The sequence below is a fragment of the Exserohilum turcica genome, assembly GCF_000359705.1.
Source record: "Exserohilum turcica Et28A unplaced genomic scaffold SETTUscaffold_7, whole genome shotgun sequence".
Classification (NCBI taxonomy): Eukaryota; Fungi; Ascomycota; class Dothideomycetes; order Pleosporales; family Pleosporaceae; genus Exserohilum; species Exserohilum turcicum.
This window is the reverse complement of record NW_007360288.1, coordinates 421,835-435,760: the sequence shown is the minus strand read 5'-3', so window position 1 is coordinate 435,760 and position 13,926 is coordinate 421,835. Positions and strand designations below refer to the sequence as shown.

At 55.7% G+C, this 13,926-nt stretch overlaps 4 protein-coding genes across 4 annotated transcripts; 3 read left to right on the top strand and 1 right to left on the bottom strand.

Annotated features, from left to right (window-relative positions):
• Positions 1 to 1,157: 1,157 nt before the first annotated feature.
• Positions 1,158 to 2,081, top strand: SETTUDRAFT_97536 (uncharacterized protein; the record flags this gene model as incomplete). Its single annotated transcript, XM_008032043.1, has 1 exon — positions 1,158 to 2,081. One exon carries the CDS (start codon positions 1,158 to 1,160, stop codon positions 2,079 to 2,081), a length of 924 nt encoding a protein of 307 aa, XP_008030234.1.
• A 3,338-nt stretch (positions 2,082 to 5,419) lies between these two features.
• On the top strand, positions 5,420 to 5,958 carry SETTUDRAFT_165430 (uncharacterized protein). The gene has a single exon (XM_008032042.1). It carries the CDS (start codon positions 5,627 to 5,629, stop codon positions 5,927 to 5,929), a length of 303 nt encoding a protein of 100 aa, XP_008030233.1. The 5' UTR covers positions 5,420 to 5,626; the 3' UTR covers positions 5,930 to 5,958.
• A 2,268-nt stretch (positions 5,959 to 8,226) lies between these two features.
• SETTUDRAFT_165429 (uncharacterized protein) lies at positions 8,227 to 9,804 on the bottom strand. The gene has a single exon (XM_008032041.1). The coding sequence runs from the start codon at positions 9,769 to 9,771 to the stop codon at positions 8,725 to 8,727; it is 1,047 nt and encodes a 348-aa protein (XP_008030232.1). The 5' UTR covers positions 9,772 to 9,804; the 3' UTR covers positions 8,227 to 8,724.
• Positions 9,805 to 10,290: 486 nt separating this feature from the next.
• On the top strand, positions 10,291 to 12,519 carry SETTUDRAFT_43841 (uncharacterized protein; the record flags this gene model as incomplete). Its single annotated transcript, XM_008031956.1, has 1 exon — positions 10,291 to 12,519. One exon carries the CDS (start codon positions 10,291 to 10,293, stop codon positions 12,454 to 12,456), a length of 2,166 nt encoding a protein of 721 aa, XP_008030147.1. The 3' UTR covers positions 12,457 to 12,519.
• Positions 12,520 to 13,926: the final 1,407 nt, after the last annotated feature.

Sequence of the window (13,926 nt, the reverse complement as noted above, 5' to 3'; positions counted from 1 at the left end):
CCTGCTGCTATTCTTGTTGGGCGCTGCGTGTGCGTGCGGGCGCGCTTGGTCGACACGGCGCCCCACGGTAAAACAGAACAACAGCAGCAGCAGCATGAGCTGGCACACGAGTCCTGCTTTGCAAACTACACTACTGTCGAGATCGCGATCTCTCCTGATTCCACGGCACCATGGCTTGTGCAGCACTGGTCGGGGCTTGCCCTTGCCGGGCGCGCGCTCGCTTGTGCGGTTGCTTTTGCCCACGATCGCCCGCGCTGCTGCCCACGCCCTCGGCCGGCTCAACAGCAGAAGCTTTGGAGGCGCGCTCGATCGCCCGCCGTGGAGCGGTATGGCCTGCCACGGCCTGCCCTGCCAGGCGTCGGCTGAGCTGATGCCGCGTGCTGGCGGCGCTGCCTCTTCCTGGTCGCACGTCGTCTTGGTCGCGCAAGGCCTGATCGCCGGGGCCCCTGCCACTCGACGCCGCTAGCGTCCGAGGGCGGACTGCACTTTCCCATCTCCACGCATGCAATTCCTCAGTCCCTGATAGTGCCCTGATCCCGGGTCAAGTGAACCCTGTGCCTTGCCCTGCGCACTGCCTTGCCCATTATAACTGTCACCCACTCCCGCCCAACTGTGTGGTGCTGCACCAGCAACGCTCTCTCCCACAACACGCCCGCCTCCACCACTACCACTACCACAACAACAACAACCACAACAACTGCTACCACAGCTGCCGCTACCACTCCCACAGCAGCCGCACTCCCACTCCCACTCCCACGCCCACCTGCACCCCGCCTGCGCTGCCGTGCCCCAACCTCGTCGTCTGGTGTGCCGCCCGCCCGTCCCAACGTCCCCCCTCCCCCCTCCCCCCTCCTCCTCCCCTCCACCCTACCACTACCCCCCCACCACTGTCAACGTAAAAGGCCCATCATCCCCCCCCCCTTGGCTGCTACCGCATTCTCTCAACCCAACCCAACCCAGCCCACACCCGGCCAACCACTCCCACATTCTCTCGCGCGCGCCCCTCAATTGCTGTCGCGCTGCCCTGCTCGCATTCGCCCGCTTGCGACTGCCCGCTTTCACGTGCTTGCCTCTGCTGCGCGCACTGCCATTCTAGACGCCCTCCCCTCTGCCGCGCATTTGGTTGCCCCGTCCTCTCCGGCACGTGTCTGCACAAAATGGACGCCTTGTCCGGCAAGAATTCGACAGGTCGCAGAGTGTCTTTGCTAAACGACGGCCCGGCGCCTCCACCCCAACTCGTCCGCCTCCCTTCCATCACTCCTTCTCTCCAGTCCCGGACCTCGAGTTACTCGTCGCCTGCCGCTTCCCCCCCAACTCCCCGCCTCGTTCGCAGCGACTCGTCCGACTCCAACATGCAGACACCCTCGCCCATCACGCCCGACTTTGCCTTTGAGCAGGCCATGGACTCGCCCGTCTTTTCGCAAAACGGCTTCTTTGCGCCCCCAAAGGACCTGGGCTACCCCTTGCACCCCCAGACAGCACAGCACCCCTATGCCGCCCAGCCCGGCTACTTCACCAGGCCCGACCACATTGCCGACCAGCACTCGGAGCCGGCCGCCTTGAACGCCCGCCCCAAGAAGAACAGCTACCCGTGCCCCATGGCGAAGCAATACGGCTGCAACGACTACTTCACCACATCAGGCCACGCGGCGCGCCACGCCAAGAAGCACACGGGCAAAAAGGATGCCTTTTGCCCCGAGTGCAACAAGGCCTTTACGCGCAAGGACAACATGGAGCAGCACCGCCGCACTCACCAGACGGGCCGCAACGCAGTAAAGGGCACAGACCGCGACGTGAAAAAGGCCAAGCACCAGGCCAAGCGACCCAAACCGGCGCCGCTGCAGTCGTCGACCATGCCCTCGCTGTCGTCGCTTTCCATGGTCGACCCCTCGCTTCCCCTCAGTCCCGGCGCTGCGTCGTACCTGGCTCCCGCGGTACCAACAAGCGACTCGTTCCTTGACTTTGCCCATCGCTCGCCCTACCCCGACCCGGCTCCCTACAGCTACAACCCCAGCTCGTACGGTGGCCTGGATGCCCTGGCGATAGCGGCGAGTGGCGAGAAGCGCAAGTTTGAGTCTTGATGCCTCGTGCTTGATTTTGTCCATGTTTTTATTGATTTATTCTACTTCACTTCTGGATGTGCAGCACAAGGGTTAATGACGACCGGAGCAAGGCGCTTATGGCTACGATCATGGCCTCATGGAGTTTAAAAGCCCCGTTCTCAAGAAATAGACGCATGCCGTCATGGCTACGAACGGATGGGACGGCGTTCTTTTTTTTGGAGGGGGGGGGGAGCAAGCGCGTCGTTGGACGCACAGCAAACTTTGGGTTTCTTTGTTTCTTTTTTTTCCTCTCTCTCTCTTTCTCATGCTGTCATTTTTTCTTTGTATATACCATTACTTGCACCGACGCCGGTGTTACGGCCATGTTTCCTTGTTCAATGTGGTTCTGGCGCTACCATAACCACTGCATGATGGCGGAGGAGGGCTTCAATGTTAGCGACGTGGGATTGGGGACTGGTGGTAATATGGATACCCGCCCTTTTACATGGTGCACCGACGTGTTTCTTTTTTGTTTCTTTTGTTTCCTTGTTACACGTATCCATGCACGTCTGCCTGGGTTGAGTTTCTTTTCCTTACCGTGTACAGAAGAAGAAGCAGCATCAGCATCAGCATCAGCCATGGGGCGGTTGCGCGGGGCGCGGTGGAACCTCTGGGCCCATCTGAGCAAGGCGAATGAAAAATAATATCTCACATGCGCAATTTTCCCCCTCTTGGTCGCAAGGTTGTCGGCGGCAGACGGGATTGTCCTTACGCAATGTGGTCTGGTAATCTCAACAATACATTGGCAACCATGGACGGTGGTGGGTGAGGGGGGTGTAAGCTGGGCGCCAGCCACTTGCGAACCAAAAGACGACGGATGCTGGGCAGATGCAATGGTGACGACAAGCAACGGGCACGAACTAGAGGTTGGCGACCCGCTGTCAGTCGGCCATGTCACTTGGACTAGCACTTGTTACCCCAGCACCCAGCACCCAGCACCCAGCACCCAACCCCAACACGCACTACTACACTACACGATGACTGCTGCTTGCCGCGGGCCTGCCATGGTTCGCATCTACATGACGGTTACTACTGTGCCTGGTGCGCTACGCCCGACGACTCGTAAAGCTTATTCCGGGCCCCCTCCCTTCGCTGAGAGTCGGTGCATGTTTGCGCCGCGGAGACTACGCCTAATCATACAGCTACAGCGACGACAGTTGCTACACGCCGACTAGACTACTGGCCGCCCGCCGCCAACCAACGGCTGTCTGCCAACCTAGTTTTCTTTTTCCGTCCTGTCCTTGTTGCGCTCGTCGCATCGCTCGGTTCCCAGTGCGTGTTGCGTCAAGGAAAAAAAAGCAGGCCGCGGAGGGCTGCTCCCAAGGGACCGCAGACCCTGCAGATCGTGTTCGATAACCCAACTTGGGCCCTGAAGATCTGCACTCCAGGACGCTCATTTCACCAGGCCGGAAAGGCATCCGCAGCGGCTGATTGGCGGCGTGCCAGGAGCCTTGAGGGGAGGAGGGGGGGGGGAGCTGCCGCTTTACCAAGCACCGCGTCGCTTCGCGGACACCCCGACGGCCGACCATGTTGCTGACCTCGACCTCGCGCTCGAGGCCTGAGTAATGCGCAATTCACGCACCCACATATCCCCCCCTCCCCGAGGCAGCGCAGTGGCAGTGGCAATGCAATGCAATGCTCTCCGCCATACTGCTGGCCCCGGCCCCGACATGGACGGCGACGACGGCCGCCGTGGCTCCTCGGCACAGCTTCCACCTCTCTGCCTCGTTTCCGATCGCGATGGGCCCGTCTTACACGCATCTTGGGCACCGCATGCTCGCGATGCTTTGGGAGGCGGCGGCGGCGGCGGGCATCGCGGTCGTCGGTCGGCTTCCTTTTTCCTCTGGCGTCGCCTCCAGATTGGGGCAGCCAGCCGGCTATGTTGCCACCAAAGGCGTCGTAGTGGAGGAGACGGGCTTGCTAAGGCGAACAAGAGGGTGCAATGGGCCGAAAAGGACAGGGCGACGAGGGGTTTATTTGTTTTTCGCATCAGACAACCAAGGCAAGCGAGAGGTGCAACCGAAGCGCGTGGATGCAGCCGTGGGCAGTCGACATGGCGGAGGTTGCCGCCGCAGAGGCAATGGGGGATGACGCGTAGGGCCAAGAGTTGAACCGGTGGATACCCTTTTGGTGGTGGCAAGCGGACCTTGTGCTTGTCATGTTGGCGTAGCGTTGGATGTGAGCGGCGGTAGTGGCAGTGGTAGCAGCGAGGCGTGGCATTGATGGAACCTTATCGTAGATGGGGTGGCCCGTGGGGCTGAAGGCAGGCCAGGGCGGGCGGGGAGATGGTCGCGGACGTAAGTGTCCATGTAAGGACAGGATGCAGTGCAGTCGAGCGTCGGTGTCGGGTTGCCGGAGGGCGCTGGGGGGGGGGGGCGTCGAGGGCAGCCTTGTTGCGATTGCCGTTGTCAGCGTGCGTGGCGGCCGGGTGGTGTTGAGCACCTGTTCAGGCTTGGCGGCCGTCTGTGCAGATCCGCACCGCCGTATCCCCCGCACCACACAACCTCCTGCTGAGCCAGTGACATACATGCATGCACATGCCCTCCTCTCACTTCTCCCCCGCACACCATGGTGCTCCGCTGCAGCCCCGCGCTGCCTGCAGCATGGCCTGTCACGTTGTAGAACATGTTCCATCTAGCCCAAAATAACTCTGCAACCATGCTGGCACTTGTACGCGAGTTGCGGGGAAATGCCCAGCTCCCGCCGCGCCCTTGGTTGTGAAGCGTATTCGGGTCATCACAAGCAACCAGTGCCAGCCGGACCCTTCCGAGTCTCGGATGCCAGCCAAAAGGGCGTACCATGCTGCCTTTGTTACTCAGCGCCATGAGGGAATTATGCCAAATGATTCGGCCTCTTGCCCATTCACACGCTTAGCCAGCTTGCTTAGCCAGCTTGCTTAGCCAGCTTGCTTAGCCAGCTTGCTTAGCCAACTTGCCTTTAGCCAAATCTGCCTTTAGCCAAATCTGCCTTTAGCCAAATCTGCCTTTAGCCAAATCTGCCTTTTCGTCCATGGCCCAGGATGCACCAGGCCTCTCTCCTCGACACCAGCTGCACATGGCAGCGGCACACAACGTTAGCCTGTCTCAACAGACGGTAACTTTGCCCCCCCTCCCCCCTCAGCACCCATTTGCCGACGCCTTGTCGTGTGCCATGCACGCATGCCGAAGAAACGATAAAGCGTATTCGTGAAGCCACAAAAGGTAGGTTTGATGAATGCCACGGCCATTGCCAAAGTGGGGCGGTTGCTAGACGCCGTTTGGTCCGTGTTGAAAGACGGGAAACTAGTTGGCAACATGGTGTTTCAAGAATGCTGTATCACATGGCAGTGGTACGTCTGCAATGGCTAGGTGTAGGCTTGCTGCCCATGACAAGTGCGTGGCCAATCGCTACAAGCCTGGTGTAGCGCCACCAAAAGCTTAAAGGTCGCTAACTTGGGCCTGCAAGGACCGGCACCCTCGAAAAAAAAAGACCCTGTACAACAGCAGTGGCTTTGACTACGCCCAAAAACGCAAAATCATCTTACGATGCATCTCCTTTTTCGAGCCTTATTCCCGACAACGACAACAAAACACCAACCACCTTCTCGCGCTCCTGTTCCGACCAACACCCTTGCTTCAGCGCCTTACACCATTTCCATCCGCTCTCCCAACAAAAACTGGCTGCAAGGAACATCCCCAATCCGCTCTCGTCCAATCAATATCCGACCACCTCAAGCCTTCTGTCGTGCGAACCTGTGCTACCCTGATGTTGCCGCTACACACAGGGACGAAGCATATTTCCCACAGACCTTTTGTACTGGCCACAAACACCAAGCCTTTTTTGCCTAGGCGCCGTCGTAGGCACCTTGTCATGCAACAAAACCAGGGGGGGGGGGAAGGTTTCCAATCTGCACAACATGAGATGGAAATTATGCCGCCAGAAAAGTCGAGCTGAAAAAAAAAACAAAGTCAGAGCTAGAGATGGGTAAGCGAACAATTGCATCCTAGCCAAGACGTGTACGTACGTACGTACGTCTTGTCTGTCCGTCGGTCGGTCGTAACTTACTCCGAATCTCACCTGACCTCCGAGGCATCTATGTCGAGGCGCTGGCACTGGCGCCGGTAACAAGACGGCGCATGTAGGGTGTGTGGCATGAGATGCGCTGAGATGAGATGAGATGAGATGGAATGAGTAATCCGCTCTACTTATGTCCGAAAGTCCGTGTCCGTGTCCGTGTTCGTGTTCGTAGCCCCTAGTCCTAGTCCTAGTCCTAGTCCTAGTCCTGGCCCTGGTCGTGTGGTCGTGCTCACTCCAAACGATGCATCTCATCTATGTATGTATACAGTACTATACATGCGTCTTTACACCCACCCACACATGTCTACATAGTTTTGGTATTATCACCAAACTAGGAATCTCATCTTGACGATGATCATTTCTTACGTGCGACTGCGACTGCATCATGTTGGCATATTAATAGTAATAGTAATAGTAATCCATCATCCAGTAAGCCGTTTCGCCGCACTAATCATGATGAGTATGATGGAGGGGTTATTTTTTTGTTTTATCGCGCAAATGCTTGGGAAAGGAGAGAAAGAGGGGAAGCGGTTGTTTGAGTTTCGTGGGGTGGTTGGGGCTAGTAAAGAGGGGATAGAAGAGGGGGTGAATGTGGGACTGGAGGAGGATAACCTACATTGATACACTCACACCTGTACATACATGTTTCCTTGAACACATTGTTTATCGTCCCCACCGCCACCATTGCCATCCTTATTACCGTCAGTCTTACCCCCACAATCATACTCATCATCACCATCACCGTCGTCATCGCCGTCATCGCCATCGTCATCTCGTCATCACCGTCATCCTCGTAAAACCCCCCCCCCACCATGCTAATACACATGTAAGCACCACTCCGTGGAAAAAAAAACCCACCCCCCCCCTGGGTCTGTGCACATCAGCACCAGTCCGTGTGTAAGCTTCCTGTCAGCAACAAGCGCTTTCAGGGTCTAAACCCCCGAGGTTCAAATCTGAAATCGAGGGCCAAGGCTATAACACCACATGTAGTATATACACACACACACATACATGATGCAGTGCACATGTTCAGGTACATGTGTGCGCATGGCAATGCTTCTATGTACGACTAGGATTCAGTTTCAAGCTTGAAACAAGGTTTAGACCCACGCTATGCTGCGCTGGACTGAGTACTACTGTAGGCTAAACAAGCACTTGGGCAGGGTGCGGGGGGGGGAAGAGCAATGTCAGATGACAGGACGGGAGAGTTATTTCAGGGTGCGAGGGTTGGGAGAGATGGGGGAAAGAAAAAAAAAGGAGGGGATTAGGTTTATAGTGGAGAGTGGTGCGGAGTAGAGCGGAGTGCAAGAGCGAGATGAGATGAGATGAGATGAGATCGGGCGAGATAGGACGAGATGAGATGGGATAGGATAGGATAGGATGGGATAAGACGCTATAAGGTAAGGCTGTGCTGTGTGAAACGGGAAATGTTTGTATGTATATGCAGTCGAGTGGTGAGTTTTATTACTAGGTCTGAAAAAAATGGCCCTACGTATAGTACTATGTAGTAGTGCAGTGCCGGGTAGATTGGCTGCGAGTTTTACATACCATAGATATATTGCGTAAGTAGTTGACTATCGCAGCGGGTGGAATGAAAGAGGTAGCACTATTACTGCTGCTGCGAATGAACCATTCGTTTCTCGTTGAGAACATGGTAAAAGAAAGAAAACATCGTTTGGTCTTCGTCTTGCTCAAGGATTAGTGTTTACAATATGCATGCTTCATATCATAACAGGAATTCAACTGGTATTCCCTGCACCTGTGACATGCTATAGTTTGCCTCGTCTTCGTAATTCCGTCGTATATGCAGGTACCAGCTCCAAAATCGCTTAAACCCAATCTCCTTAACACAACCTTATTGTATTATCACACCAATACACATACATGCATATACGCGCTGTCACATACGATCCCAGACTTGGCAGACATGGCTACACCATACTTGAAGATGCATAATCAATCCATTCGATTCTAGCTGACAGCTGACACCCGACACGTGAATAATCAAATGCTTCGCGATACCACCCGTGAACACCGTCGTTGCATAGCACATGTGATTCTCGTCTCGCTATCACAAACACACCCTGCATTTTGCCGCAGTGGTGAAACAACACCTTGTGCCCTGTCCAACTACAAACAGGAACGAATTTGCTGTCCTTGGCATCCGGGACACAGCAAAGACGTATCAGTTGGAGTGGCGTCCAGCCGTGTATCATGTTGCTACCACATCTTGTGCGGAAATACAGCGGCCAGCTATGAACGGGGATGGAGGCATTTGAAACTTGTCGTGGTTCAGAGTGGGGAGACTTTTCGTCTTTGTCTCTCTTCCGTCTCCTTGGCATACAGAAATGCCGACACTGCATCTCTTGATGCATTTTGCTCGTCCTGCATGCGAGGCCCCGCCACTTTCCCAACACATGTCTGTCTTCGTAACCCAACATGTGGGCACCTGCGTCTATTCCGATGTGAACCGGCATGTGGTGGCGTGATGATTTGTCGTGTTGCGGGAACGCCCCAACCAATCTTGTACAAGGGGGCGGGGTGTTTTGCATTTTGAAATCTTTCCTCACGTGAACTTGGCCATGTTCACGTATCGCGCAAAACTATGGTCTTCGCCCTGGTCGAGACCATGATCCTGCACAGCCTGCCTGTAGCGTTCCTTGATGCCAGTTTCCGGATCGTCCGAGTCCATCTCATCTTCGTAATCAAGATCGTCGTGCACCATGCCGTCTTCCCCAGAGTCTTCTGCGTCGCTAACAGTCTGGGGCTCTTCTTTGCGGGGTTTTGGCTTTGGTTTGGACCCTGCGCCACCAACCTTCATGTCCTTCATCATCTTGTCCAGTTCCCGCTGACGCGCCTCCTTCTTCTCTTGCTCCCTCTCCGCCCTCCTTCGCTCAAGCTCGGGTTTGTAGTCGCGTTCAAACTCCGCCTTCTTCTCCTGCACACCCTTGAAAAATTCATCCATGCCGTCGCCTGTCATGGAACTCACGCCTACCACGCTGAGATGTTTGTAGAATTCTTCAAGCACTAGTGACATGCTGTTCAGTAGGCTGCCCATGTATCCACTGCCACCGCCTACGCCTTCGCCGCCAAAGGTACCGCCCTCCTCTTCGTTGCGGAGCGCAGTTTGAAAGGCCTCAAAGTCAGTCATCCAGTCTTTTGCAAACTGGGCGTCTTGGGCATCAGTCTTGTTGAAGACGAGGATCATGGGCAGTTTTGTCTTGTACAGAATGGAGCAGGCGTAGAGCATGTTGGACATGAATGTGCTTGTGCTGGTGGTGCGCGGAGTGTCGATAATGTACGCAATGACTGTGGGAAACGTGCTGGCTAAACTCGAAAGAAGAATCTCTCCACTGGCCGACCAAACAAACACCTCGATTTGGCCTGGTGTGTCAACCAGGATGTGCTTGACTTGAAGCTGCTGCGCCGGAGCTGCTTGCTTATCCTTTCCGCCGCTTGTCATGAACTCTACTGTGCTTGGCTCGGGCTCTGTCGAAGGCGGCGGTGGACGTGTTCGCTTCTCCAGTAGGGCGATGACTTGGTCGATTTTTGTACTGAACAAGTTCAAACTCGTCAAAATGCCACCGTTGGGACCCAGGTTGAATTGCTTCATGACCTCTTTGTAGTTTACACTGTCGCGGATGTCGATGTTGGGCGTAAAGGGGACGTGGTGAACGGCGGGGTCAAGGTTGATAATGTACGGCGGAGTTGGAGGCGTCTTTGAGACCGACGGCTCACTCTGGGTTGGGTCGGGGTGAGTGTAGAGATGCGAGACGACTCGCTGCATAAATGTCGTCTTTCCACTGCCTGCCATGCCCACGCATACAATGGACACGGGTGAAGGCGAGGTTGCGGGAGACGCCGTGCCCTCGGGAGCCTTGGAGGCTGACATGGCGGGCGATCTATGTGGGATGGCCGATCGGGTGAGCGAGTGGTGGATAGATGGCAAGGCGTGTAGGGAGGAAGTGTACAGGCAGGCTAACATTCTCGAAATTCTTAGGCGGGGCCGACACGCTAGTGAGAGAGCCGCGGTGATGTCAGGCCCAAGCGCCAACTGCATGTCGAAACTTTGACCGCACGCGTTTGACGTCGGTCGATCTACATCAACGCCAATTCAAGCACAGTCATCACCATGGGCCTGGAGGATTTCGAAAAGGAGCTTGCAGAAAACAAGAAGAGGGAAGAGCATAAGAAGCGCGACAGGAGCAGGAGTCGCGACAGGCATCACCGCAAGCACCGCTCCTCGCGCCATCACGACGACGACGAGCGAGAAGAGCGCCACCGTCACAAGCGATCGCGTCATCACAGAGAGACGTCTGAAGAGCGCGCCCGGCGCAAGCGGAAAGAAAGGCACGATAGGCACGACAGGGACGACCGGTCGCGGCCCAAGCGCAGGGAGTCTCACTCGAGCGACGATGAGGACCGCCTGACACGAAACCGCAAACCGCGACACTATGACGAGGACGAGTCTTCTGGCGATGACGCGCCACAAGGAAAGGGCTATGCGCCGCCCGACGACGACATTCTAGACCGACAGCTCGAGGAGGCTGCCGACGCAGACCTGCAGCGCGATGACTGGATGAAGGCACCCTCATCGCTGCATATCGACTACGTGCAACGCAAGAAGAGAGAGGAAAAGACGACATATGTGAAGGCATCGGCTGAGCCTCAGCAGGCTCTCAGGATGCATCAGGCCGAACTAAACCATCATCTAGCCAACCCGCAGGACGAACAAGGGGCTGTGGCCAAGGAGCCGGCCCAGAGAGAAGTGAACTATACCTTTGGAGATGCTGGAGCGCAATGGCGCATGACCAAGCTCAAGGGAATATATCGGACGGCTCAAGAGTCGGGGCGCAGCGTAGAAGACGTAGCCATGGAAAAGTACGGCGACCTGCGCGACTTTGACGAGGCGCGCGAGGAAGAGATTGAGCTGGACCTGAGAAAAATGTACGGCAAGGACTACGTGGGCAAGGAGAAGCCGTCTGGTGAGCTGTACGAGGAGCGCAGGCTGAATGCAGGCATCCGTCGGTCGTCTGGTCCGTCTGGAGAAGCATCAGAACCGCCTCAGGGCGAAGTTGTCGAGGATCCACGACCGACAACAAACACCGTTGCACTCAGCCAAACCGAGCTCAACAAACTAAAGGCTCAGATGATGAAGGCCAAGATGAAAAAGGCCCCCGAGGCCGCCCAACTAGAAGCCGAGTACAACGCCGCTCTCGCAAACACATCCAGCTCCAAGGACCGCGACGTTGTCGTTCTGAATGCCATGGACAACCGCATGCTCGCCGGCGGCCGCCAGGGCGAAGTCATCGCCCTGACCAACAAGCGCGGCACCGAGCGTGGACTCGTCAAAGAGAACGAGGACATGTCCATCGACGACATGGTGCGCCAGGAAAGGCGAACCAAGAACCAAGCCGGCGGCGAAGGCCAACTGCTTGCAGAGCGCATCGCAAAAGACACCAAATTCGACAACGACCTCGACTACATTGACGACAATGCTGCCAAACTCGCCGCGCGCGCCCCCAAGTCGTCCATCAACCTCCGCAACGCCGCCATCCAAGACTACACAAAGATGAACCGCATCCTCGACTCCTGTCCCCTGTGCCACCACGAAGACAAGTCCCCGCCACAACCTCCCGTTGCCCCCATTGTCTCCCTCGGCACCCGCGTGTTTCTGACGCTCCCCACCGAACCCGAAGTCAGTACCGGCGGTGCCGTCATCGTGCCAATCCAGCACCGCACTAACCTGCTCGAGTGCGACGACGACGAGTGGGAGGAAATGCGCAACTTCATGAAGTGCCTCACGCGCATGTACCACGACCAGGGCCGCGACGTCGTCTTCTACGAGAACGCGGCTTTTCCCGCACGAAAGGGCCACGCCGCCGTGAACGCGGTGCCGATTCCATTTGAGCTGGGCGAAACGGCGCCAGCCTTCTTCCGAGAAGCGATTCTGAGCCAGGCCGGCGACTGGACGCAGCACAAGCCGCTTGTGGATACGCTAAAGGCGTCACGGAATGGGCTGGGGAGAGCGGCGTTCCGCAAGAGCTTGGCAAAGGAGATGCCGTATTTTCATGTTTGGTTTGAGCTTGATGGCGGACTGGGGCATATCGTTGAGGATGAGCGCGCGTGGCCGAGGGGCGATCTGTTTGCCAGAGAGGTGCTGGGCGGCATGTTGGATGTGGATGTTGACATTGTCAAGAGACAGGGCCGGTGGGTCAAGGGGGATAGACGGGTAGAAGGGTGGAGGAAAGGATGGAGGAAGTTTGATTGGACTAGAGTACTTACCGAAGGGCAGTAAAAGTGCCATGATGGAAAACGAGATTTGTTGTTTGGCAGGCTCAAAAGAATAAATTACATTACGAACGAGACTCAAAGGCACTTTGTTTCGTCTATCCTGTACTTTGCTGACTTGCAAACGGAGAATCATCGCTCGCTTCCTAAACGCTTCCCAGACATTTGTGATATACCAACTCTGACACCACTACTCTCACTACTACCATCACAACAACTCCTCTTCGTGCCTAATACACACTCGTCTGCCCATGCGTAGTTGATACCAGGTCCATGTTGCCCCCCACACATTACAGCAGTGCACTCCAGAATGCACAAACAAAACCTCTTCTGCTTGATCACGCACCCTTTTTACTCTAAGGACAGACTAAACCCACCAAGTAACTAACGCTCTTTTTTTTTCGTGCTGACAAGATCAGACTGGTGAGCCTTCACCCGTCCTCCCTTTGCCGCCGGGCCTGTGGTCAAGCACACCAACACGCAGGAGCAAACGACGACCACATTTCCCAAAACAAAAAGCCCAGGGTATCAGGAAGTTGGGGCATGATTAAGCGAAATCGGCCGAGTAGGAGAAACCACGGAACTCTTCTTGCATGGCTTGCGAAAGAACTGCATGTGTCGTCAGCAAAGATTCGTGCACACTGCATACATGATTGTGAACACATACCAGACTGCACAGGTGTAAGTACAGGCGTAACACTCGTAAACTCGGTGTCGAAGTTGCTGGTATCCGTCGGGCTTGTAATTTGAGGAATGAAGGGTGGCTGCACTCTCTTGTGGTAGATGTCGTCCCAGTTGATGTTCCTGAAAAAGGCGTGAGACATGATCTCTTGTGCGTCAGTCGGCCCAGATCCCAGTCGCATCTCAGGCTCGCGGGTAAGCAGCTTCTGAAGGATTGATACCGAGTCGCGTGGCATGTGAATGGGATAAAGAGGCTCGTCGGCAAGAATGGCGTCGTAGATTTCGTCTTCGTCCTCACCACGGAAGGGTGATTGTTGAAGGAGCATTTGGTAGATGAGGACACCAAACGCCCACCAGTCGACCGCGCGTCCATACTTCTTGTCCAAAAGAATCTAGAGATGCAAATTAGCCACGCGAATGCTAGGTTGAAACATGTCGCTTACCTCGGGCGCCATGAACTCAGGAGTACCACAGAAGGTGCTGGTGGTTGAGCCGTACCACATTTCCTCTTTGCACAGACCGTAATCTGCCACCTTGATGTGTCCATCCAGGGTAAGCATGATGTTATCGAGTTTCAAATCGCGGTAGATGACACCGTTCTCGTGGAAGTACTTGAGGGCGAGGCAGACTTCGGCGGCGTAAAATCTGCACCAGCATTAGCAAATGATCCTTGACCCAGGGTACGACAACATACTGCGCACGCTTGGTGCCGAATTGACCTCTCTGAATGTGCAACATCAAATCACCACCACTAATGTACTCCATGACGAAGTACACTCGAGTCTCGGTCTGGAAA

What these genes read in the sequence shown, in the direction of transcription:
- SETTUDRAFT_165430 (XM_008032042.1), top strand. Translation starts at nt 5,627, where the DNA reads ATGCATCTCCTTTTTCGAGCCTTATTCCCGACAACGACAACAAAACAC.
- SETTUDRAFT_165429 (XM_008032041.1), bottom strand. Translation starts at nt 9,771, where the DNA reads ATGAAGCAATTCAACCTGGGTCCCAACGGTGGCATTTTGACGAGTTTG.